The 27,854-nt window shown below is 41.2% G+C and overlaps 1 protein-coding gene across 2 annotated transcripts in view; it reads right to left on the bottom strand.

Moving 5' to 3' along the window:
- Positions 1 to 750: 750 nt before the first annotated feature.
- LOC114093319 (kalirin) overlaps positions 751 to 27,854 on the bottom strand; it is a 450,305-nt gene continuing 423,201 nt past the window's right edge. For both annotated transcript variants that reach the window (XM_071615264.1, XM_071615263.1), the window contains exons 33-34: positions 24,718 to 24,820; positions 751 to 1,249 (exon numbers count right to left, since the gene is read on the bottom strand). In XM_071615264.1, the coding sequence (XP_071471365.1) occupies positions 1,187 to 1,249; positions 24,718 to 24,820 (166 nt within the window). In that variant the 3' untranslated portion in view covers positions 751 to 1,186. The remainder of the gene's footprint in view (positions 1,250 to 24,717; positions 24,821 to 27,854) is intronic.

Genomic DNA, 27,854 nt, shown 5'->3' on the forward strand with positions numbered 1-27,854 from the left:
AGCACGTATCCTTCGCAAAGTTCAGAACACTGAACAAGTCACAGCCTCACAATAAGATTGTGAGATACATGAAGTGTAAACTTTTAAGGACCCTTTACCCTGCCCTCCCCCATCACCCAGCCTGGGAAGGGAGCCCAACTTCAGGACCTCTTAGAAACAAGATTTAGTCTATTGAAAATAAAGCAGTGGGCCTTAAAAAAAAGGTTATAAAATGAGTATATATATATATGAAATGAACTCATCTCTGCCTCTTGGCTTGGTGTGGGGTTTCTGTGAAACTCTGTTAGGGGTTGGGGTTCTCTCTCTTGAGTGTCATGGAAGACTTTAAAAAAATTTTTATTATGAAAAATTGCAAACACATACAAAAGTGGGAAGAATGGTATCATGAACCCATCATCTAGTTTTGACGATTATTAACATGTGGCCATTTTGTTTCATTTACATCTTCTCACACTTCCCACCCACCCCCCAAACAGGTATCCTGAAGAAAATGAAGGCTGGAGGGTGGTCTCTGTCCTAAAGCCCTCAGAAGGGAGCGAGGGAAGGAAGAGCCAGAAAACATGACCAAATCTGGGGATGTTGAAGCAAGTAGCAATCTGGTTGGGGAAGTGGCTGCTGGCAACGTTTGGGAAAGGCTATAGTTAACCCCTGCCTTGTCTCCCATAAACCATCTCCGCTTCCTCCCTTGTTCTCATGACATGGGGGAGGCAAGCTAGATTAGAATGATGTTTTACCAAATTGGGAGCCACTGTTCATAGAAAAGTTCCACCTGGAGAAAAACTCCAGAGACAAGTGTGTCCCTCTAGTTAACCTGTCCATTCATGCTGCAGACCTTGGGCAGCAAGGACCTGGGGGTACCTGGTGGTCAGAATGGGAGTTGGGGAAGGGCATTGGGCCATGGGGCCTCTCACAGGTCCCTATTGCCCCACCATTTTAGGATTTGGAGAGAAGCTCAGCAACCTCAAATTGCACCCAGTAGAGAAGCAGGGAAGCCCGAAGGGTGACCCCATGGCCCAGGTGGGCAGATTTTGCTTGGATCTTGTTGCCCTCTGAGCAAAGGCTGCACCCCACACCAGCCCTGCCAGAGCAGTCTCAAGAGAGGTGGGTGATTGGAGTTCTTGGTGGGAGGTCCCAACGGCGCCACGGCTAACCCGGTGAGCTGCAGGGACAAGTCCCAGGCTGCGCGCTAAACGTAAGTGGAGAAAGGATCTCCAGGTCCCAGGTGCCACCGAGGAACAAGGTTGCCATCCTGTTAAGAAAAGGGCTGGGCTCTGTGATTTGCATATAACTTTGCAAAAATCTGCATGAGATCCCATAGCCCTTTATAGAAAACAGAGTTAAATCATCAATGAAACCTGTGTATTTCTAGTAACTCAGTGCACACAATGCAAGATGGATACACCCAATCATTCTTTCCAAAGAGGACATGGAGGAAGCAGAGCACTATATAAGTCATTCCTTGGTCTGAATGTTCAGAAGCCAACCAGGCCCAGGATCCAGATGAGGATCACTGGTTGGCCACTTTTGCTAACTTTGTCAGAATTCAAATCCATACGCTTTCAACACTTAGATCCCTGTAGACCAGTCCTGCAGTGGCTTTCCAACATCCCAGACACACAAGTGGGAGTAGAGCCAGGAATAGTATAAATAGGAATATGTTAAAGAAGAACCCTAGAGGTAGTGATCAGTAGTGTTTATTTTCATACCCTTTTTACTAGGTTTTCTTGTTTAAACTCTCTTAGGGCCCTATGCCCTGCCAACAAGTCTTGGTATAATTTTCAATTGGAGGAAAGAAACTGAGAAAAGTTCACCCATAGATGTAGTAGATATATATAGCAGTAATGACTTATAATTCATGGTTTCAAGTGTGGCTAGGGCCCATGACATGTGGCAATCTATAATTTTTCTATGACAGGTGGTTAGTTTGGGCAGACTACAAGCTGGATGAGGGAGTGAATTACTGAGTGGGCAGGTGAGCAAGTGGGGACACTATGCTGGAGACGTAACTTCCATGTTCCAGAGTGGTTCACACCATCTCTACTGAGCCTTCTACAGAATGAATGTTTCTCTGCAAAAATGACCCGTCAAAGAAAGTCAACTTCTAGTACCATTGGAGGAGAGAAATATTCTAAATAGTAATGGCTCTTAGCCAAGAGAAAAGTTCAGAATAAATTGGAGTATGATTTCATATTTGACCAAGGCTCAGCTCTATCATATTTGACTGGGGCTCAATGCTATCATAGTTGCTATATAGAAATGAGAAAATCAATTTGAAATTCTCTCAGTAAGAACTCCATCCAGGCAAAAACTGTTCATTATGTTAGAGAAGACACTTCAGCATCAAGTGGAACTGTAGTTACCCTGAGATTTGAGAAAGGTAGGGGAAACTTAGGGCTCAGAAGGGAGATGAGATTCTGAAGAAAGCCAGGAGCTGTACACATAAATGTGTAACGTAACTCACGGCCAAGGGACTTGTGTGCCCACTGAGGTCACTTACACTAGGGGGAAAAGGGCTTCACAATTTTAAACTATATTTTCCTTTGCAAATGTCACACTAACATGAATATGGGAGGTGGAATTCACTATCCCTTATACCATAATTTGCTGTCATTCCCAGGTTAGTTTATAAATGTGCTGTAAGATCTGTAGAATTTATGTGAATGTCAAAATTTAATAGTTTTATAAATATTGAATGATAGTCTGCTTTTCATATAGTAATTAAAATTCTGAAAGAGAAAATTTAAAAAATATTTTTGTTTTCTTAGTAGTTGAACATTTACTGAGTGCTTACCATGTGCCAGGCAAAGTGCTGAGTGTATACATGTATCATTTCACATCATCTGCATTACAACCATTTTGCAGGCTGGGGCCTAGAGAGTTCCCGCCCAGGATCACACAAATGGCAAGTGCATTGGGAGGGTAGTGGGATCTGAACTGAGATTTGATTGACTTTAAAACTGTCCTTAACCTCTGCTGTACGTTACCTCTTCTAAAGGAGAATCCATCTGCTAAACCTTTGGGCATCTGTATAATGGTTGATTCTAAAGGTCTTTAAAAGTATCCATCACATAAAGATCTTCCTGATGCCTTAGAACCTAACTCAAAGTGATTTGGGTCACTTTATTATTCATATTCGTTAGGTTTTATAGAATATTTCTTATATCCTTTGAAACGTCAAGTTGTGATTGTCTCTGTGCACATGCAATCTACTGATGGTTGATGTATGAAACACCCAAGAAATACCCCCATTTAGGTAAACTGAAAATTTGTTCCTTGAAAACCTGAAAAAGCACATATATATTTACAAAGCTGGTACTTTAAAATAATAGTTAATACCAATGCATAGCTTTTAACTTTAAAAATGACAGCCATTCATAACCTCATTGAGATGACTTTAAAAATCTGGCTTAAGGCAAGGAACTGGTAGAAAAACTTTAACTGGTAGAACTTGTAGAAGTTTAAGTAGAAATGTGAAAAAGAGACCATTACATTTTTTAAAACAAACTTTCCAATGATCTTTCTTATTTAGAAAACAGCTCTCAGTTTAGAATTCACACATTCAATCACTCTATATTGGCTTTGTTTTGTAGGACAGCATAAGGCCTGGGATCAGCTTTTTGAAATATTTTCTTGGTAATTCTAAGGGTCACCTGGTTTGGAATTTGGTGTAGACACCTTTGTCCCAGCTACTCCACCCACAGAAAACCTGGTTTCTGCATATATAACTCAGCACACGCTGCCCAGAAGCACTCATCTTTGGCATTTTCACAAGCGGTAAGAATCAGGGAGGACCACTTTATAAGATAGTGGCTTTTATTAACCAGACCTCAGCATTCTTTTGGGGGAGCTTTTTTGAGATTCCCCCATTTCGCCCTACTTTTACTTAACATATTGTAGGCCCTGTCCTATCAATAGCTTCTTATAATAGAACTTCCTAAACTGTATAGAGATGGTCTGCAGTCACCAGGTGTATGGGAGACACCATTAGAGGTCCAGCAAGTTAAAATTAGTCACAAATCAGGAACATATTTATTATGTGATAGAGTTATACTCTTTTTTTGTTCCACAAAGAATTTGAGGCAGCTACTTTGCAACAGACTTTTAAGTGGCTCTTCAGTTGACTGTTTCCAATATTTCATTCTCACAGAGGAAACCACTGAGGCAGGGATGTGCCTGAACTGCTACTCCTGTGGCTAAGTAATGATAAGCAGCCTCCGCTAAATCAAATCCCTGACTCGTCATGCTCCCCAGGCACAAAAGACAGAGAACAACTGATACATATACACAGGACATGGGCTGGTCTTGGTTTTTAAACTTAGGAATGTTTCATTCAGGTGGGGAAAATGAGAGAATTTATACTGTTTGGGCCAAAAATGTTACACTGTATGTTTCTGCCTGATTGATACAATGGTGTTCTTTAGAGGGCCTCGCTGGTGGAAGGCAGTGAGCATAGAAGACCTCAGTAACACCAGGGCTCAAGTCCAGCTCTGCATCTTCTGGTTGTGTGACCCTGGGTAAGTTATTCACCTCTATGAGGTACAATATCCCATAAAATCTGCCATCTGCAAAATGAGGAAAATAATACCTACCTTGAAGAATTGTTGGGAGGATCGAGAGTAAACGCAAAATGTCAGCCTCACGTTAGGGGTTCAGTCAGAAAGGCAGCTGCTGTCAAGCATGCTCTGGATGGCTCCTGCAGGAAGCCCGTGTGTTCTCTCTGCCTGCCCAATTTCACCAGTGACTTTTCAGGGAAAGGACTGTATCTCTCCCTTTAGCTGGGGAGGGGAGTTTGTTCTTGGTGGGGACTTTGTATGCTCTATGTTCCTCCATTACACACAGAGAACTCTGCAAATACCATATTAACTGGCTTAGAGTTAATATCTACATCTCCAAACATCTCCACCTCTAACCAGAGCCCAGATGGGAAAGTCTCCTTGATCAGAATTAAAAACGAGATACACGGCAGCAGAAATATTGAACGGAGCATAAAGAGAAGACATCGACACTGTGAAACATTTTCATATCAGCTCGTCCAAGGACTGATGGTTTTGACTGGCTGTTTGTTCTTTCATGCATCCTGCTCTGCCTGAAGTTCTCCTTCGGGATCTAGACATGACTGCTGCTCACCCTGACACCCCTGGCCCTCCCTGCCCAGGGCTCTTCATCCTGCTTCCTGTGAGGAAGGGGTGGGTAAGGAGTGACTGGCTGAGCAGTTCAGTGAGAGGTAGGAAGGCCTCAGAGGGGTGCAGAGAGACATCCCCCCATTAAGCTGCTCTCCAGCAACAGGCCAGGCACTCCCACCTCCTCAACACCCCTCAAGAAAGCAGCCTCAGCCAGTAATATTCAGTCTCCCTGTTTTTCCCTTTTCATTTCTCCCTCTGCTCAGGGAACCCTCTGAAGATCTCTGGACCTATGCAGCTGGGAGAAATATCCTTGAAAATATTTGTTCCATGTAACTTTTTTGTTCCAAATTTGAAAGGTTAGAAACAGCCTCTTTATTGAAAAGCATTCCCTCTGTCCTTAGGCTGTGGTTGAGGAGGAAGGGGTAGGGAGAGATGTCTTGGCCTCACAATGAGCTGCCTCCTACTCGAAACCCTACTGCCTAGCGGGTGGTAACTGAGTTCCCTACCAAGGTCCTCTGTGCCTCCTGACCTAGGCTCCAATGTCCCTACCCATGTCACTCTGCAAACTCCCTTTTCTGGACTAACTGGGGCTAGAACCAGTTAAAATTGGTTTTTCTTTCTCCCATGGCATATCTTTTTATAACATCTCTTCATAAACTTGAAAGTGCTTTTCAGATGTCCTCTCACCTTTCCCATACATCTCCAAACAGCTGAGCTCAGACAAAGATTCTGAAGCATTATGGGCCCCTCCCACTGCCACAGCCCCCACCCCTGCCCCCGCCTCCTGGATTTCCCTTCTCTTTTCTTCCAGAGCTCAAGGCTCCTGACCTTCATCACCAGTTTCTCAGCTTAAAACCTTGACCCATCCTACAAGCCAAATCTCTGGTCACTTTCTCCAATCTGAGGAGAAGTGAATCACCCTGTTCCCCAGGAAGGAAACCTTGGTTCATGCAGAGAGTAGACATCAGTAACCATCTAATAATTTTGTCCTTTGTTATCCTTTAAAGAAATGCATCTATTAGGGTTTTTTGTTGTTGTTATTGTTCATAAAAGTAATATATTTTTTAAAAAAATTTTTAGTTGTCAATATGCCTTTAATTAATTAATTAATATGTGGTGCTGAGAAATAAACCCATAGCCTCACACATGCTAGGCAAGTGCTTTACCTCTGAGTCACAGCCCCAGCCTCTCATAAAAGTAATATATCTTATTTTAGAGAATTAGAAAAAGTCACTGACCAGAAATAATCAGAATTTACATTTCAGAGTATTTCCTTCATATATACACATATGCATATATACATGTACAAACGTGTGTGTATTCACATGTAAGCACAAATACACATGTATGTGCACATATATATTCCCCTTTCATGTTTAACAGCAAGATTAGTCTTTCATAATAAGAGAAAAGATCACCACATAAGTAGAAAAGCAAGTCCAGTCAAGAAATCAGGTAAGGTCTTCACCTGTGCTAGCCATAGGCATGAACTTTTGGAGCATACTACTAGTTAGTTTATAAGGTCATGGGCCTAGTGGCCAGGGGAAATCAAAATACCCTCCTTTCAAACCACACTGATGAATACTTGTTAGAGAGTACATGGGAAATACATTTAGAGACATACATAAATCCATAAGTATAATCAAGTAGAAGATACACATATAAAACATATCATTCAAAAAATCATTATGTAAGCACTTACTGTTAAGTACCTAAGTCTATCTCTGTGCTGCAGATAACACAAGGTACCAAATATGAACCTTGTCTTCATGGATCTCATAATTTGGTAGCTAGAACAAAAGCTCATCCATGGGAGACAACAGGGAACTGGAAGAAGCTACTGTATCACAAAGCACTGAGGGGACTCGAGCAATCATTCCAATGTGAAGATGTGTTCCAGACACATCCTGCCTGAGGCTAGAAACTGATCAGGATAGATAAATAATTTTGGAGATATGGTGAAGCAGTATAAGTTTGGAGATAAAGGAGATGATGAGTTGAGAATTCATGATCTTTTAGTGAAGATCATCACACATGTGCCAGAAAACATATACGAAAGGAGGGATTTGCAGATAGTAAGGGACAAGGGGGAGGCCTGATCAGAGAGAAGGGGCTGGATTCTCAGGAGATGCCAAGTCCTAGAAAATGCTACTGTGGTTTGGGAGACATGTTTCTCCTCTTGAAGCTCCTGGCAACACTACCTATCACATAAAAATATGAAGCCAGGTGGCTGAGGGATGTGTAACTGATGGAAAGTTACTCAAGGAAAAGGGTAGAGAGCAAAGAAGAGATGTGAGGGCATACAGGGGAGGACGTGGATCATGGGGATGGTGTGTGACGGTGCTGGCGCTAGTTTCAGTTCCGTTGGGCAGAATGCAACAGGTTGTCCAAGTGCAGCACGCTCCAGACAGTTAGAATTAGGGTACTGGATCCCAGGGAGAAAGGCAAGGGCCAGGAAAAGAGAGGGCTTGACTTATTATTAAGAGAGACTTTATGTTACTGAATGTGAAAACATAAAGTAAAACGTATATGTGCCTCAAATATGAAAGAATATATTTGATTTCTGAGAAGGAAGGGGCAATACTGATAAAGGAGGCTCAGTAGTAGTAGGGGTATGGATTAATGTGGAGAAGTAATGAGCATTTACAGAAAGAAAGGAGGTATGAGTCAGTTGGCAGTGAAGGTAGCTGGATGTGAGTGGGCAAGGTCATATGTAGTGCAGGAGGTGGCAGCAGTAGGAGTGAGGGCAACTGGAACAGGGGTACCCACTGCCATCCTTTACTAGTGTTTTGGATACTGTGGTAGACAGTAAAGATACAGGCATCAATTATGCCAAGACATACCTGCCAAGGAACTCACCATGTAACATGGGAGACAGACATAATTAATTGAAGTTAGGCTGAAACTTATAAATTGCCCATATCCAACCATTTTGGATCCACAAAAGTGAAAGTTTCATATGGTTCACTCAAATGCAGGCATGTTAAACTGTGCATAACACATAAAGCTCCATCAAAGACCATATGTAGGAGGGAAAATTACAGAAACATCTTTGGAGATGGGGCTGAACTTTATCCTAAGTAAGGCTTTCAGCAGACCTGTGAGATAGTGGAAAAAATGTTCTAGGAAGATGAATTTGGTGTTAATAGAAAAGATAAAATGGAGCGGCAAAACCCCAGAGAGAAAGAAGGTAGGCTAATGAAGGTCTACTCAGGGTGATGTGACAGAAAGTCTCATGGAATCACTCCCAGGATGTGGCAACAGACTGGCTATTAAAGACTAGGCCAAAAATGCATCCATAGATGTAAATCTGGGTATCTGGGAAAATGATGTTGCTTCTGCCCCAAATAGAGAAGTCATATCAAGTTACTGGTTTGAAAGAAAAGGAAACTATTTTCTGCTTCTGAGACTGAGGAAAACCAAGGCATTGTCTAGCAGTAAGAGTAAGAGCAGCACTCACTATGTTGCACTCTGGTCCTACATTTGTTTGTTGGCTTTCTTGTTCTTCACAAAATGCAGTGTTCGTAAGGGTTGGGACACACCTGTTTTGTCTCACTGTTGCATTTTCACCCTGGAACAGTGCGTGGCTTGTGGGAGGTATGCAAAAAAATGTGGAGAATGAATGAATATGAAAGTGTCACTCAGGGTAAAGTCAATTCAGAGAAAGAGTCTTGGAATTTTTGTCATGGACTTCCAAAGCAAAGTGACAAAAACAACTGGGGAAGATCTAAAGAAATAAGAATCAAGAGCCCAACTTCAAGTGCAGTTCTCAATGGGAGCATGAGGTAACACTTTCATGTTAGATGGGAGAGGAAAAGGAGGTGCCTGACTGTATGAGAAAGAGGAGAGGTAAGGAACCAAGTACCACAGATAGGTACAAAGTAAGCTTCAGAATGTTGTGGACTGGACTCCTTCTGAGTCTAGAGAAAGAATGAGAGAAAAAAAGTACACTGATGAGTCACGGTGATGGTAGAAGTAACTCTTTGACCATCATGCTAAAACAAGCCTAGTGTTTCTTGGGTGCTACTGAGTCAAGTCTAAATTCCTCTGATGACACTTGACATCTGCCATGGGCTGACCTAACCAATCATTTATACCCACAAAAACCACACAGACTCCAGGCTCCACACTTATCTGATATTTTCCTTTCTCCCTGCCTCACCTATGTGGTTTGATCCATTTAGAATGACCTTCCTCCCACTCCCAACATCAATGCTGCCTCCGATTAGTAAAGTTTAAGGCTGAGCCATCTCTGATCTTCCCAAACCAGGAGCTTTGATTTTCATAATTATAGTCAGTTTCTATTTCTAGATCTCTTTTGCCCACAATGCCAAACATATTACCATGTGTTTGCTTGTTCTTTATTTATTCATTTAACAAATATTTATCAAGTACCTTCTACAAGTCAGCACTATGATAGATTTGGGGATGCAACAGGGGTGTGAGGCAGACAAGTTTCTGGACTTAAAAGTCTGGTGGAGAAGGCACATAACACACAAATACTTACATAGTTTGCAATGGTGATAGGTACCAAGGAGAAACAGCTGCAGGAGATGTGTTGGAATTTTTAACTCCTCTGTCAGCTCTTGCTTTCATAACTTTTCTGCATCCCTCTTACTGTCAATGGCTTAGCCTTCATGACAATAAGTGTGCTTACATAGAAGTGACTTTCTCCTCTTCTAATTCTCTCGAAGGCTGAGGAACTTAGAGGATCAGGATTATAAGGACTGTGCACAGCATGAAGATTTGATAGGTTTTCTTGTGGGTACAGGTGTTTAGCAAACTATGTAAAGACCTTCTTCCTAGGTCTTGGATCTGTTTGTCAGAGAGCTAAGTGACAAAACCAATGTATTTGTCATCTTTTTTCTATCACATTTCATTAATTTAACTCTATCATATGTCTCATAATGAACAGAGCAAAATGTAACAAATAATTTTTTTAAAATCAACTACTTTTGAACTGGGGTTATAGCTTAGTGGTAGAGCACTTGCTTAGCATGCACAAGGCCCTTGTTTGATCTCCAATACCATGAAAAAAATAGTCAGCTAGTTCTTATTCATTCATTAAAACAGAGGTATCCTTAGAAATTGACAGAAACCTGCATTATATATTGTCTTCATGTTGCTACACTCTTCTAAACTATATTTTAAAATACTAAATATAAGAAACCATTCATATGTCACATCACATAAGTCTCTAACTTACCAATGTATTACCTTCAAAAATAAAAGTATATGTTTATCAAGATGCAAAACAGACAATGAAAAGACCAGTCACACGGTGAGAACAGATATTTACATGAATAGGAAATAAAGGGCTAATATCCTGAAGATATGAGTGCTTAGAAGGGAATTAATCCTTACTATATTATAGCATTTTTGTATTTCTATTCATTTAGTTATCTTTTTTTATTTTTAATTTTTATTTTTTTGTGATGCTGCAGATCAAACCCAGGGTCTCACACATTCTAGGCAAGTGCTCTGACATTGAGCTATGTTTCAGCCTTCTAGCAGTGAATTAAAAAAACATGAAAAAAAAAAAAAAAAAAAAAGCACCAAACAACCCACTAGATACTTAGGTCAAAGATGTGGGCAGGGACATTATGAAAGAGAACTCAAGGGCCCAATATGGCTATGAAAAGGTGTTTGACTCAATTAGTAATTAGAGAAATGCAAATTAAAACCAGAAGCTGGTATTATTACTTACCTACCAGATTTACCAAAAATTTGAAGTCTAACAATATCAAGTACTGGTAAGGATGCAGATGGAAAATTGTATCCATACTGTTAGGAGTGTACATATGGTAGCAGTACTTTAAAAAAAATAATTGACACCACCTAGGAAAGCTAAAGATATCCTTATACATCCTGTCACCTAGCAACTTCATTCCTAGTTTTATACCCCAAAGAAACTACACATGCACAGGGATACACACACACACACACACACACACACACACACACACACAAGAATATCCATTGCAACATTTTCACAATGGCCTCATTCTGTGCACAGTATGGATTAATAAATACATCTTGATATTTTATTTCATACAGTAGATACAATAAGGAAAATGAACAGCCCTACACATCAGCATGGATGAATCCTATAAAAACAACTGTTTAGAAACAGAAGCAAGACACAATAGAATAACCATGGTACCAGTCTAGTCAGTAAAAACAGCCACATTGAAACTATATTGTTTAGGGACACTTATTTAGGAAACAAATTATAAAGTAAGGACATTATGAATGTTATGAGAATGTTACTTCTAGGGAACTCTGGGCTGTGACCAGGGAAGGCGTGGGGGATTATGGACGGCAGATAGTACATGATTTCATGGCCTGAATGGTTGTTATATGCATGCTTACTTTACAGTTTGTAATTACTTTATAGTTTGTTATCCACTAAATTATGGAGTCTTGTTTGTATGTTTATATACAACATTGTGAAAACATTTTTTTGGGGGGAGGTTACTGAAGATTGAATCCAGGGGTGCTTTACCACTGAGCTACATACCCAGTCCTTTTTACTTTTTTTTTTCTAAACTTTGAGACAGGATCTCTATAAGTTGTTGAGGCTAGCTTCAAACTTGTGATCCTCTTACCCCAGTCTCCTGAATCACTGAGATTATAGGTGTGTGTCACTGCCCGCCAGAACATTTTGAAAACATTTTAAGGTTTAATCTATCAGTTATTTCTAATTAGGAATACATTGTATCCATAGAAATAAGTTTCTAAATGTTAATGAGACTAGCCCATGACTCATTTAGGTAACAGTACAGATTTGATATTGCACATTCCAATAAAAATGATAGAAAATAATACAGTTGTAATATTGGAAGTTAATTAAGATATACAAGAGCAAAAATTAAGACTTATTTTTAAAGGATCTGACATCAGATTGAAAAAATTAAAAACCACTGATGACAGATTAAATTACAAGTTTTGGGGGAAACTGGTACACATACACTGGGGGGTATAAATTTATATCATAGCTGGAGAGAGTTATTTGACATATTACTCAAAAATTTGAAGTAAGTCTATTTATGGGAAATTATTATCCTGTTAATACACTCACAGTGTAAATAAACAATATCTGTATAAGGATATTAAACACAGCCTTGTTTTTAATAGCAACAGATTAGAAACATCCCTTCTACTCACGAGTAGAAGATAAGTTAAATAAGTGTACTGTCAGTTGGGGATTATGTAGCAATAAAAAAAATGAAGCAGCTTCAAATCCTGCCATGAAACGACTGCACGGATTTATTACAAGGAAAAAAACAAAAAGGAGTACTTATTGTATACTACTGCTTGTTTCCAATTTTTTAAAAAATAAATGAGTATGTGAGCCTTTATATTTTTAAAGATTATCTTCAGAAGAATATCTACATTTTGTACTGCGCATATGTATTATTGATTCAAAATTCATTTTTGAAAACCTTGAATTAATATAATTAAGGAAAACAGGTTTAATTAGACAAGCATGAGGAAGTATGAGGTTTTGGATAACCAGGTGTGGCGGCACATGCCTATAATCCCAGAGACTTGGAAGGCTGAAATAGGAGGATATGAGTTTGAGGTCAGCCTCAGTAATTTAGCAAGGCCCTAAGCAGCTTTTCTCAAAAAATAAAAAGGGCTTGAGATATAGCTCAGTGGTAAAGTGCCTGCTCTGGGTTAAATTCCCAGTATCCCCCACCAAAGAAAGATTCTGGTAATAATGCAGAAGGAATTTCTGAATAGTTCTCATACAGAGCTAACAATTCGCTTTTTTTTTTTAAAATTACTTCTTTTTATAAACATATATCAATGGCACTGCTCTTTTACACACTGTCCATGATTAGAATAATAATTTTGGGGCCAAAATTGATACAAAGGAAAAGAGTGGAAAGGAAGATAAACTTCAAGGCCAACTTCAAATTTCACTTCTGGTGCAAGTCTTCCCTGGTTCCCAGGCTAAATTTGTCTTTCAAAGCAGGCATCCTTCTGATATCAAATGTAGTGTTTTGTGGGGTAAGTACTATCTCGTCTGACACACTCATCTTTGTAACTTCTCTGCCGCCTAGCACAGCAACTTTCATAAAGAAAGTACTAAGTACAACTGTCTAATTTTATAAATACATGTGACACGAAGGTAGCCACTCTGTTATCCCATACAAGATACTTCGATAGGAACCGAAGACAAGGACAAAGATTGTTTCTATACATTTAGAATCTCAATAGTACCTATCTGGTCATTAGTGGACACTCACATTTTGTTGAATAAAAAATGAATCCAATGTACCAATATATATGAAATAATGTCCTGTTCTCCAACTAATTCAATTATTTTCTATTGATAGTGTTTCCTCCTTGCTGATGTGTTAGTGGTAATTCCTAGTAGTCTGTTCTCTAAATAACACAATTAGTGGTTTGGACTCCATGTTCCTGTTCACAGTTTATCCTAAATTTAAATGTTAGAGAACCTAACCTAAAAATCTTTCTTTTTAGGAGTTTTCAATAATTTTTTCAATAATGCAATAAAGATTCCCTTTTAACAGGCTGTGTGAAAAGAGACATTAAAAATTCGAACTGTTCTTACAGTGGGTGGAGAAAGATAAAGAGGGTTGGGGAGGTCAGATGGGATAATATGCATTGCAGATTTTATATTGCATGATTTTTAAGTATCTCCCTATGATAAACTATGAATCCCTGAATATTCTGTTGTTTTGTTTTTAGAAGAACTTTCCTATTTCTCCTTTTTTGAATTCCCAATGTCTCAAAATTGAGCATATCTGGGCTAACATCAGCACAGCAGAGAAAGCTCTAAGCAAGCAACTAAGGTGATTTGCTTATTTTTTCCCCCACAGCACATCCTCTGTGTCTAGAATAGTACATGGCAGTTAGTAGGAGCTCAAATAAATGGTTGATGAATTAAGTGACGTAAAAAACACACATAAAAAATTAAGGAAAAGAAAACAATGAATTTCACTATCATGATCACACACATCCATTGCAGCTGGCTCCTGTACTGGATGAATCTTCGCATTCAACATCCCACCCATCTCCCAGTCTCCTGCAGCAAATCACTGCACGCCTTAAAATTCACTCTTCATGCTATGGGTTTTGAGAACGCCTATCATATCTGCCATGAAGCATGTACAGAACATTTCCATCACCCCCAAACACCTCTTGCCCCCTTGAGCCCCAGGTGACACTGAGTCACTAAGTCAATCTGGTCTCTATCTGTGAGTAAGCACCAGCAGAGTGAAACTGTCAAAGCCCCTTGTGCAGCTAAAAGGACAAAGCTTGCAGGAGTCAGGGTATAGGCATACAGAACCTCCTCCCCACCCAGTACATCCCAAAGTTCAAAAAGGTTTAAAATCCTTTGCAGGGAAGAAAGCAATGTAGATGAGAGTTTTCACAAAGCAGCCCATGGTCATTATCAACAGGGGCCAGGTAGAATGGAGGAACCGTGCTCCTGAAATTCTAGTCAGTATGTATATGTCTGCAATTAGCAATTTCAGATAGAACCAAATAGATGATTTAAAAAACAAAGCAGTATAGGAACATTCTGAATTCGTAAGACTCAACTTTAAGCCCTATGAATGGACGGAAAACTAGCAGTCCTGGTACAAAGAAATGACTTCTCCAACATAACCACAGGGAACAGGCAGGAGGAGCGGTAAAAGACTGACTGGCAGTGGGGCCGGAGAAAATCGATTGAAAATAGGAGTAAACATCTGTAATTGGCCTCATATGCCTAGTTCTGCATCTCCTTCCCACAGTTTTCTCATTTTAAAAAAAGACCTACCAGAAGCAACTGCTCTTCTTAGCTGGCACCCACTGCTTACTGCTCCTAGAAGAGGTCCTGAGCCAAAAATTATGCCCTCACTGTGTCTCTTGTAGGAAGCCACAATAGAGGACATTCACATTTGTTTTTCTTGGCAAAGTTCTGCTTTCCACAACAGGATCACATCATCTCACTCTAAAGCCACATACCCTTAAATCCACCTACCCTCATTAGCCATCTACCACATTGGTAATGGCAGACAGGCTGGCAGAAGCCTTTGAAAACAGAGAATTGACACTAAACTGACCAGGCAGATAAAACCTAAGCAAGAATTTTCAATGAAAGCTCAAGGTCAAGAATCAGGGTAGTATTTATCCACTTGTCAGTCCAATAGGCTTTCCCTGGTATACTACATCATGGCCTCAGATAACATGTGTCATTTTATGCCACAGCACATCCCCAAAAAGGGAGCTCCAGCTTCAACAGAAACACGGCTTCAAAGCCACTATCTGCCTGCCCCATCCACTCTAGGCTGCTTTGGCTCCACAGGTTGCTGCCTAGCAAAATTTCTTAAAAAAAAAAAAAGAAAAGAAAAGCTAATGTTCATCCCTGCTGGAAGAGCTTACCTCCAGATACCATATTCCTAACATCATTTCTAGTCCTCTAGGAACATAACTTTTGAAGAACATAATTTCCCAGTCTGTTCCACCTACTGTTAACTTTGACAAGGTTGATTTAGTCATTTTGTCCTGTACGTAAATAACTTTTTTCTCTAAATAATACCAAAGGAGAAAAGGGTAGATAATATGCAAGAATATTCTGCACAGAATATTCCACAACAACCCTTCCCCTGCAAGTTGCAAACTCACTCTCCACCTCTGCCTCCTTCCATCCATGCCACCTCTCTTGTCTCCAGCAGAATGTGTTGGGCTGAAGGAGTACTCACTTGGGTCTTGTTTGCCCTGGATTGTCGCCAGCTAATCCACTTTAACATCTTGGCTTTTTCTCAGATTTGCTTTGTCCTTCCATACAAAATTTAACAATAAAATAGAATTTCAACTGCTGCAGGGCTGCAGCAGGGCTGAGCTGGTACTGGGAACTCACTCCTCCCAGACAGCTCCCAGGGATCAGCCTTGCAGCATCCCCTCTGTGCTCTCTGCCAAGCTCTGGAGCCCAACAGGAATCTGCCTGGGAGACCAGAAGACTCTGTTTGGGGCAGAATCATACTCCCACCAAGGCCATGACGTGAGTCGCTAGTACTGGTAGCCAGGAGTCTATGATAGGTACTGATACTTGCCACATGACAGACCCAGAGACACTGGACTGGACTATTGAACCACGTAGTAATTTACTCTGGGTTACTGTGCATTCCCTGGGGCTGGGTGGGGTGGTGCAGGGGCAGTTGGAGAAACGGGTAAGATAGTGTTTGTTTTCTGCTACAAGGGAAAGCTGAGCTATCTGATTTAACAGACCAGAGACTGACTTGGGTTAGAGTCTTAGGCCATTAACTAGTTTTGTGATTATGAGCAAGTAACTTTGTTCTTTTTAAAAAGACGGAAGGAGGAGGGTCAGATGATCTCTGCACTTTCTTTCCTCCCTAAGATTCTATGATTCCAAATTCCAAAGTCCCCCTGATTGAATCTGGCCTCCTATCACCCTTGAAGCTTTTCCACACATCCATCTAATCTACTTGTAAATCTCCGCTTCCAGTTTCCCTATTTCTGCTTTTTGTACTTGTGCAATGCCACCACCTGGAACAAAGAAATTTTATGGAGGCCGAAGTGCCCTGAGTGGCATGAGAGCACTTTCCAGGTTTGCAGCCTGCCTGTATCAGTCAAACTACTCACAGGTTGCTGTATTCTATGAAACTTACTTGCTTTTTCAGAAGATTGGCAATTTTACCGATGGGTTTCCTGAGGGAAGTTTGCAAGCTACAGAATATAAATGAGAATATTAAGTAAAATAACACCATTATGAGAGGTTCTGCCCTGTGACCTAAGTTGTATTTTTCAGTCAAGTGTAGCTCATACCCATCAGTGGTGTGCAACAGCTGGAAGCCAGTCATGGATGTGAGAAGCTTTTGATTTAGAGGAGAACCTATGACCTCAAGTCCTCACACTTCATCAATGGGTCTCAAAAGCTGCGCACTTAGGCTGTGCTGAACTTCACTCTGGAAGGAATGGAGTTGTGCCTTGGGGAAGTAACAGAGCAGCAGCAGAGGGGGGCCTCAAGTGTCCCCAAGACCCTGGGTTCCTCTGCTTATGTTGCCTACTGCTGCCACCTTCCCTCCTCCAGCCACCTGCCCACTGCTGATAAGGGTAATAAAGAAACTGTACTAGGAAAAAAAAAAATCACTTTCAAATCCAGTCCTGGATTTGAATTATTAATAAAGGAAAAAAAAAAAAGCCCAAACTGGACTTAAACTGTAGAAATGGCATTTTTCTTACTTTGGAGTGACTACTAAGATGTTGAGAAAAATTGGAATCCTTCTGCCTAAAATTTATATGGCAATTATAATACAATATACTTTAAGGTATGGGATGTGGCAGAGAATTAAGATTATGTTGTTCAGATATATCCATTCTAAGCCCTGATAACAGGAAGTGTAATTGTACAGTCTTCCCAGGTATTTATTTAAGGGTTGGGGAGTACTTTGTTCCTAAAGGGAGGCACCATAATCTCTCCTTATCTAGAAATAGTTTATGAGCCTGCAGGCCTACTGGGTTAAGAGGCAGAGCAACAGAAGTGCTGCAGATCCTTCCTTGAGACCCAGAATTCCTTGAGGCCCTCAAGTGCCTTTAAGGGCTGGTCATCTGCAAGTGGTGGGACTGTGTAGGGAGCACAGCAGAATAGGACACACCATCACTATGGCAAAGATCTAATTTGGATTGGTCATCTTGATGGTTCTTAAGAATTTGACAAGAGAAAAACATTGCTTAGTATGAACTAGATTTTTATTAGTTCCAGTGCTTCTGAGTCTCCATATTTCCAGATGTTTTGCTTTTTCTTCAGTGACAAACACAGTAACCCGTGGCCCCTTAAAACTCTAGGGAGCACACTGCCTATTGTCTTGCACAGAAGTGCCTTGTGATTACCCAGACAGAGACCCATACAGGACCTGTGTCCCAGATATTCATCTAGACAGAATCTCAACTACTCCTTCAAAGCCTGGGGAAGGTGCTGGATGCAGTGGGGCACTCATGTAATCCCAGCTACTCTGGAGGCTGAGGCAGGAGAATTCCAAGTTCAAGGTCAGCCTTGGCAACTTAGCAAGATCCTGTCTCAAAACAAAATAAAAAAGGCTAAGGATGTAGCTCGGTGGTACAGCGTGCCTGGTTTCAATCCCTAGTATTGGAAATGTGTGGAGGGGAGAAACCCCCAAACCCCAGGATGGAGAAATCATATCTTCATCATACAGATGAGGAGACTCAGGCAAAAATGATGAAGTGACCTCTTGAGGTTTTACAACTGGTTGGGGTTGAATCCAGACCTGATCTCAAAATCCATTCCCTTTCTACTATATCATCTTTCTCCCCGCAGCAGTTTTGACACCCGACCCAGTTCCCCTTTCCTGCCAGTGCAGCCACACCTCAGCTCTTGTGCCTGTTGGGGGCCCATAGCTAACAGCTGACATGAAAGTCCAGGTCTCTTGCCTTAGGCAGGGCAAAGTGTGTGTTTTTTTTTGTTTTTGTTTTTTTTTTTTTTTAAGTGTGTGTTTTTCCTGCCCTTGGGTCCCAGGAGGGATCAGACTGGGCTGCTCCCCCCACCCCCCAGCTGAAACCACATGCATATTTATTTGCCTTTGCTCCTAGACCCTGCCCCTTCCCTAGCACACTTCAATAGATCATGTGTGCAGGAATCTTGGTTGCAGTCTCCGCTTTTAATGAATTGAACTTAGATGCTTCCTTGGAGTATCTCCATCTGTGTTCTCTGGGGCTATGTTTTCCTATTTATGAACTCATTTAAATGAAGAGATTCCAACTTTTCCTTAGTGATCTGTCCTCTATCCATGGGGGCGGGGGAAATCCCTTGGGGAAAATAATTTCTTATATTTAATTTAAAAAACCAAGAAGGCTTTTTATCTCCAATGCAATTAGCAGGAGACTAGTAATGCAACATTTTTTTTTCCTGATACTTTCCTTTCCTACCTACAACAATGTAAGCTACAGGCTGGTAGAGCATTGTCTCACTCACTGCAACACTCCCAGCAGGAAGAGTAGCACCTACCACAGAGTAAGTCAGGCCTCAACAAAGTACATGAAGGAAGAGGTGGGAATATGCTAAAGCAGAGGCTAGACCTGCACCAACAAGGGGCTACATCTTCACTAATGCACCAACATGGGAGCTAGGCCCTCACCAATGCACCAACATAGGAGGAGCAAGGCACTTACAAATGTACCAATACAATAGTGAGGTCCTCACCATTGTACAAGCATAGGAGTTAGGGTTTCACCAATGCATCAACACAGAGACTATGTCATCGTTAATGCACCAACACCAGGGTACACCCTCACTGATTCACCAATACAGGAGGAGCAAAGACCTTACCAATGTACCAATTCAGGAGGTAGGCCCTCACCAGTGCACCAACATAGGGACTACATCCTCACCAATACATTAATACAGGGACAGGGACCTTTCTCTGACTCCCATCCTTGCATCTAGTGTCCTATTATGTGTTCCCAGTATAGGGGTGCAGGGACTGTCAGCTTCTGATAAACCAGGTGAGGCTCTATGGGACGTCTCTTCTCAGAAGGCTCCTATCACTAGGCTGCCTCACCCCTTGACACAGATATCATGTAACAGTCTGTTATCAAAGTAGCAGTGACACTGTTAAGGATCTTCTGACTTTTCCCTTATTTGGGCCCTTAGCATCACTGACTGAGCCTCCTTTCCCAATCAATAAAGCAAAATTTCAGTCATGACCCAGTACATTAATTTGACAATTCAGAGTTTAAAAACTGTTGAGTTAGCCCCTCAAATTTTCAGGCTTCTCCAGGAAATTCCTTGCTCCTTTTAGCACATTAGTATTATTGGCCACACTATATCTTAGGTCACATTGGCTTTACACTGAAGTTCCTCATATAAATTGCACACTAACCCTGGGATGTTTCAGCGGTGTTCTTTCCCTTACAATTTTTGCAGAGAATAATACCTGCAACTCAATTTCACTCCATTTTCTCTCTCTCCAGCCAGCCTGGACATGTTAGAAACTCATAGTGATTTTTGGATGAAGAGTATTCCTAATAGAATGGGTTTGTAATGTTTAATTCAATAAACATTTATTGAATGTTTCCATCATGTTTACCCTAAATATATGCAGTGGGCACATCACTGTGCATATGGCCACTTTTCTACCATTAGCTAGAAATTACTTGGCAGGCAACACATTAAACAACAAGATTCTTCTTTCTGCCACTTCACTACTCAGGCTTACTTGACTAGAATTCTATAATTCTAGATATCTTTAATCTGGGGTTGCAAAGCCCCATCATTCAATAATACACATATAGGCAAAAGACTCTAGTAGAATGTCCTGCACAGAGTAGCAGGAACATATTCCTTGAGTTACATAGGGGGCTCAGACTCCTATGCAACAAAGTAAGCCTTCAAAAAATATTTCCTTAAAAAATACTTTTGCATAGGACTGGCTTAAGTGGAACCTAAATATTCAGGTTCATCAGAAGTGGTACAACAGCAATGCTGGGAAAGCTATTAATGCCATTTATGTACTGAGGCACTCCTACTGGCTTTGTCAGGGTTTAGTGCACAGTTATGAATAACAGACTGTTTCCTTATCAAGGGAGGATTTACAGCTTATAGCTTCTCTCCTATAGAGAAAATTAGTAGAGTTTCTTTCTCTCAAGACTTTGAAGAAGAGGGTTTCCCCATGCCAAACCCTGAATGAGAAATAAGAAGAGGGGCATATTGGTCTTGTGTCCTTAATCTTGCCCAAAAGCAAGAACTTGGATGAAGCCATAGAAGACTGTGTTTATTCAATAATGCTGGAAGATGTAGTTAACATGTTGGACAGATTGTATTTAAAATGCTGTAATACTGGAATGGGGTTTGACAAGAGAAAATCTAAGGGACACAAAAGTCCTATACTCTTGTTACTAAGTCATCTGCCTAAACTAAGGGCAGTCTATGCAGAAGGCACTGAGGTTTTTCATGAGCCAACATTAGACACACCTACTAAACATGATGCACCACATTAGGGAGAACTTTGAAAATAGCAGCCCTCAATCAAGGAGCTACATTCACATCATCAGAACACTTACGAGTTACATATCCTTCTAGATACCCCATTGTATACAAAAATGCATTGGAGGAAATCCAGAGGAAGGCAACCATGAAATGGAAGGGTCTAAAAATATCTTAATACAAGGAACTTCTAGGAACATGTGAGGACTTTTAACCTACTGGAAAAAAAGGCACAAGTATCTCAAATATTTAGTCTTAGGGGCTGCCACTGGCCAAATGTGGTATACTTTCAGCATTAAATCAGTGTCTGATAGTAATAGATATTAAACCATTAAATTATGAAATGTAACCCATGAGCCAATGCTAACAACAAAAAGTCTACAAAAAAGATTCTAGAGGGTATAAATGGAAAGGGGAGAAAAGTTCTTTGATTTACAGACAGGTAAATTGAAGCCATATCACTTTAAGTCTAACAGAGAGAAGAAGCTTTTAACAAATGTTAATAATGATGAGCCAGAGATCAGAACTCTGCTCAAGAACTTGCAAAGATCCTCAGTCTGCTAAAAAATTGTGCCCTCTTAGAAGGGTAGAAAACAGCCTTTACTGAACATCTTACAATTACCAAGGGAATGTATTAGATTCCATCTTCTCAATGACTCAGAGAGATGGTATTATTGCCCATGTTTTACAGTAGGGAAACTAAGGCACTGTAACCTATGCAATGTTGCACAGAGAGTGTCAGAGTTGTGATTTGAATCCAGGTGTGTCCAAAACTCTTGCCCCACAGCACAGCATACAAAGTACATGAGAAGCAATTTCAGGGGTACCTTGTAGCCCTGCTGCTCCTCAGGTGGGTCCTTATTAGGTTGTTAATAGTTATAATCTCCTCATCTACCAGACCAACAGTGCCACATTGCTGTCATTTCTCTGCATCAAAAGAGAAAGACTGGGGCACATTTTTAGAAATCTGTTGTTAAAATGATTCTGATTTCTATGAGGTGTCTCTGTCCTCTCCCTTCCCCATGGTCACCCTGTTTCCCTTCTGTTGAATACAGGTCAGCTTACCCAAATCAGTCTACTTTGTTATCTTTTTTTTCTCCAGAGACCGTTCATCTGCCCACTTAGACACTGGGGTTTATGGCCTTCTAGTACAGATAGAGGGGAATTTGACCCTGATGATCTATGAATTCTATTAATTCAAGATGCCAACAAATGATTTTACTGATGACAGGAAGAACAGGTCACAAGGAGACACATGGCTGCCTAGTTATCACTGCTCTGGGTTAAAAGAGTGAGAACATTTTAAGTTATAGTGCTTGCTCACTAATAGACTCTTTATTTTATTTTGAAAGTGTGACTTCTATGTGATTCTTCAGGTTTTGTATATGGGACATAGGATTTCTCATCATCTCCCCACCTTCTGCTTATCTCTCCTAAGGTCAGAGAAGGTAGTTGAGGGTTAATGTCCCCAGTAGGTCAGGTTCTTCATCTTACTAAAACTTTCTTCTTGTAGCTAAGGAAACGTCTAAGTATATTTAAAAATAGAATGTCTATAAGTTTGGCTACAGCCAGGCCACTGGTTTTAGCTACCTTTCAACCCTGAGTTTCCATGAGACCAGGCACTGTGTGCCCTCTATTCATTCATTTTACAAATGTCTCCTGAGCCTCTAGGTACACTGTATGTCAGGATTATTGCAGTGAAACAGACAGACACAGCCCCTGCCCTCATCAGAGACCAATGTCCTGGGATAGACACAGACAGGAAACAAAAAATTGGACAAAAAGGGATTCACACTCAACAAACAGTCCATATCTTTCTGCAGTATCCAGCACAGAACTCCGCACATGTGAGGTGCTTTCACAAGTGGCTGAAATTTGTGAGGAATGTGCAGAGAGACTGACCAGCTAGAAGAACTTCAGCATTGAGAGATTAACACTTTAACTTCTAGAGTGAAAGGACAACATGACTGTCAATCAGGAGGCCTGGGTTCTAGTTCCTGCTTTTTCACTAACCATTAGAATTTTCTCAGATAAGCCACTTCATTTCTCTGAGCCTCAGTTTCCTTACTTATAAGAAAAGGGTAAGCACTAAGATCCCTCATTAATAACGAAATGCCTGCTGTTGGAGGTCTTTTAATCTAGCCTCACTTACCTGGCCAGAAGGAAAAAGATTAGCTGAGCAAGGTCTTCTTATGACAAAGGGCCCTAGAACAGGGGTCTGTGTCTACCTCAGGGCTTCTGGGAAGACGGATTAGCAGCTGGAAGGAATAAAGCCCCTGGACCAGGAAACCAATAGCCTATGTCTGAACATGGGCGATACTGCCCTTGACCTACCACCCATTAACTGTTTCAAAAGGAACACTTTTATTCATAAGGTATTCTAGAATACCTTTTACTCATAATGTATTCTAGTCATATTGCTAGACAATAAATTAGAGGAGACAGGAAAGTACAGAAATAGTTTTCTCTGCATGTTTTTACAAGTGTAAAAAACTTAATTTTCCATCCACTCTGATATTAAAAAATGGCTTAAAAACTTGAAGGCAGAGGTCAGAATCACCTTGAATGCCCTTGAACACTAGTCTAAGAAAGGATGGTTAGGGTAGTTGGGTGCCAAAATTGGGACACAATTCCCCTGTTAAAGTCTCAGTGGCTATTTTTTTTTTCCCAGAAAGAAAAAATTAGGAAAAATCCTAATGAACGCAGATCATCTTTTAAAAATACCCATAACTCAGGAAATTAAAATTAATCAAGGAAATAGCCTGCTGCCTGAGGTTGAAGAATCAGGTTGAAATACTAGGTCTGGATAAACTAGGGCCAAATATGATTTGAAGTCGTAAAATTTTATTAATAAAATTGAAATATGCAGCAAAAGGTTACCTCACATTCTTTGGATTCTGAGGTAAGCAAATGCAAGTAGGCTGGGACATGGACCCTTTTCTCCCTCTGCTGAAAATTTGTGCAGGCACCTGAGCAAATACATGGAGTCTTTCTAGTTTCTCTTCCTGTGCTCCCTCCCTCTCAGAGCTCCTAACTCTTGCTGGCTCCAAGGTGTGGGAGAGCAAGTGACCAGGCTTTCTTACAAGATAACTCCATCCTTCATACATCACTTCCTGATCCTCCTGTCCCTCAGGAACTGAGCCCCGGTAACCTGGTCACAGGAAAGCATCATTTATCCATAAGTCCTTTTGGATAAGAGGCCCCTATCAAGCAGCATCGATGAGGCCATTTTCCAAACCATTGGTTTTGATCTAATTTTGAGATAAGCCCCATTCAAATCATGATAAATATGAACCGATCACAGCCACTGGGGTCTCAGGAAACTATCCCAACCTCAGATCTTCTGAGGTTCACCCTCCCATAAGGCAAAGTAGCCCAAGCAGCCCAGGCAGGGCATCTCAGAGACAGCAGACCCCTCGACCTCACCTCTCCCACTGTTCACCCTTCCACTTCTGTATGACTCTCTCAGCTTAAGAGTCTGGTCCTGTTCTGTCCCCTTTGCTGATACAAAGAGACAACTGGCTCCTGAGTGGGAAAAATTCTGAGGGTAACTTTCCAGGGGTGCTTAAACCAACAAGAAGTCTCAGGGGACGGAAGACTGGGACTCTGTCCTACCTTGTCACTGTCCACTGTGTTCTGAGAGGTCCTAGAGGCAATGGAGATGGTGTCTGGTTGGCTGCTCCCATCCCCCTGGCTGTCAATATCCTCCACTCCATCCCTGCAGGAAGAAGAGAAAGAAAACAGGGGTGGGGGTGGAGGGAAACAACTGTGGGTTTAGAGCACACAAGGATTTCCAGCTAGGTGGCAGAGCAGTGCCTCAGCATTTCTAGCAGGGATTTGTCTACAATTATCCTGCTAAAGGGAGCAGCCCTATATGATTTTAACAACATCACTTCTAGCACTTAGTAAACATATCATCACTATGCTGATAACTGAATGCAAACTGATCTCTCCCCATAACTCCTCTGGCCCATACTGGACAGGGGCAAGTTGTGGTTTTTCTTTTTTAACTGGGTATGGATCTAAAGCAGAAAGTAGGAAGATGTGTATCCTAGGCTTCCATCCAGTGGACAGGGTCATTTTCAATAACTTCAGAGTACAGGACACTGAAAAAGTTTTTCTATGTGTTTTAATTTAGGTTGATGGCTGGCTTATTACTAGTTTATGAAATAAGCCTGGTGCAGTGCCACATGCCTATAATCCCAGCAACTCTGGAGGTTGACATAGGAGGAGGACAAGTTTGGGACTTGCCTGGGCAATTTAATGAGATCCTCTCTCAAAATAAAAAAGGGCTGGGGATATAGCTCAGTGGTAGGGCATTTGCCTAGCATAGGCGAGGCCCTGGGCTCACTCCCCAGTATTGAAGAAAAAAAAAAAAGGTAAGAAAAAAATGAATATTTTTCTTTTGTTGAGAGAGTCTTGCTCTGCTGCCCAGGTGGACTCGAATCTCTAGGCTCAAGCGATCCTTCCGCCAAATAGCTGTGGCACTACAGGTCTATCTGTGATAATCTTAAATCGACACAGAAGGCCAAAGCATTTTCTCAAAGATTGGATAAGAGTTACAGATTCTACAGCAGCTTTTGGGCCAGCTGTGCTTCTCAGTTTCTTTTGACTAGACTCCTGGTGTTTAGACGTGTTCATGCCCCATGTCCATGAAACTATGCAACTCTCTGCTTTAGAACTGTGCCTCGATTCTGCACTGAACCCCGAGCCGGGTACCAGAGGGACTGAATGCCTGGAAATGGCTGAATGGTCTGTGTCAGGAAAAACTTGGAAGATTTGGACTGGGGTTGCGGGAATTAGCAGAGAAAACCAGTTTTCCCATGGACACTTTTATGAAAGTCAGACCCCAATGCTGCTTATGGAAAAGTGAGAGTACTGGGAGATGAGAATTCCATGCCTGAGAATCTCAGCCTAGGTGCAAAATGCTACCGATTATGAATCCACCTTCCAGAGCCTAAACAATTATAACATGGTGTCTGAGTTTATGTGGATATGCGTGTGTATGCAGGTGTTCACCTGTGTGCATGTGTGCATGTGTGCACGTGTGCATGTGTGCACGCACAGTGTCCACTCATCAGAAAAAGCAGTTTCTCCCTGGCAGATCATTTCTAAGTTGACTGCTCTCTTGCCATCACTTGTGGGTTTGGGAAATGCCGACTTTTTTTAATAACATAAGCCATACATTCGTAGGAAGGAAAATCTGCTGTAAAAAGAAATTATGTGACGCATTTCAAAACCAAAAATAAAGGACTTTTAGATCATCTGTTGTTTTTGATTATATGGGCCACTGCCCCCACCTTTTTAGACTGTTGAGAGCTGGCTGTACTTTCTGCTTCCTGCTGTTCTGGCCCTTCTGGTCTAGTCCAGATGAAGCCAGTTCTGTAGGGTGTGGGGCCCAGCCAGTAGTGTGGGTAGCATCCCCCAAGCCAATCCCCTCCTCCATAAACTCTGTCCCCATATCAAGGGAGCCAAGTGAGGGGGAGCACAGATTGTCTGGCTCTCTTCTGCAGAGTCTATAAGGTTTCCTCCCCTCCCATCATGGAAAAGAGAAAAAAAAAAAAAGGTAAAGAGAAGGTGGGGACATTTCTAAGACATGCCCTTCCTACATTCTAGAAACACTCCAACTCTTCCACACTAAGAAAAGGGTGTGTTATTTTACAGAGTAACCCCAGCTAACCTCACCTGAGTTTCCTCACTCACCATGGTCCTAGGAAATCTGTTCTTTATAATAGTTTCCTTTCTATCTTCTTTGTTAAAGTATGGGCTCCATGAAGCAGGATGTCTCTAGTGCTAAACTAAGTTTACCCATAACTTGAACTCCAGACATGGGTACGTGAAGTAAAAATGAATCCTCCTCCATTATTATTCATAACTGGCCTTTCCAGCACTGAGCAGGTGACCTCATCCTGGTTATATAGGTCTTGGGGATTCTGCCCCTTGGAGGCATCTCTACTTTAATCATTCCCTTCTTTTGGCTACCACTTCCGTCATGAGTACTGATCCCACTTCATAGCCCCTGCAGCAGCTCCCCATCCTACTTATCCTGGTTGGTACCATAAAGTCAACTAAATCCCCTGGATCTCTTCTATTTGTGCACAGGGGAAGAACAGAGAACCTGTTATCACCAATAATGATCATCTCAAAACTCTGCTTTTGTTATATATTTTCTCAAAAGTGTATATGAATTTTTCATATGCTTTTCTTTCAAGTGTAGGTGTCACACGGAGACTTGGGAAAGAAATGCTTAGGAAGTCATCCACTGGTTTGGAGGAAACAGAGATTCAAAAAGATCCAGAGAGATTCAAGAACTAAGTCCTCTTCTGTTTGATGTTACTGCTTATCATAGCTGAATAAAGGTTAGAACTCCATGGGGACAGCAGTGAGAGCCACAGTGATACCTGGCCATACCACTTCACCTCTTACAGTGCACAAAGTTCTTCTACTGTCTAACTAGTCTAGAGAGTCCCCTGCTCACAGCCCATCTCCTTCCCAAAGACTTCCCTAGACTCCACATAGAAGGCCATCTAAATTCTTTCTTTGAATTCTTACAGTATTTACCATCCTATGGATAGTGCCTGTTCTTGTCTAACTAAGTGTGAGACATAATTGTTAGATGGTTCTTGAGGGAACTGACTCATCTGATACTTCCTTTTTCTCCTCATATCACCAAGTAGAGCCTTTATCAAATAGGAGATGCTCAATGAAGCCCTGCTGCACTTCATTAACAGGAGCTCGTGGGATGCTTAAAG

The sequence above is a fragment of the Marmota flaviventris genome, chromosome 8 (genome assembly GCF_047511675.1).
Source record: "Marmota flaviventris isolate mMarFla1 chromosome 8, mMarFla1.hap1, whole genome shotgun sequence".
NCBI lineage: Eukaryota > Metazoa > Chordata > Mammalia > Rodentia > Sciuridae > Marmota > Marmota flaviventris.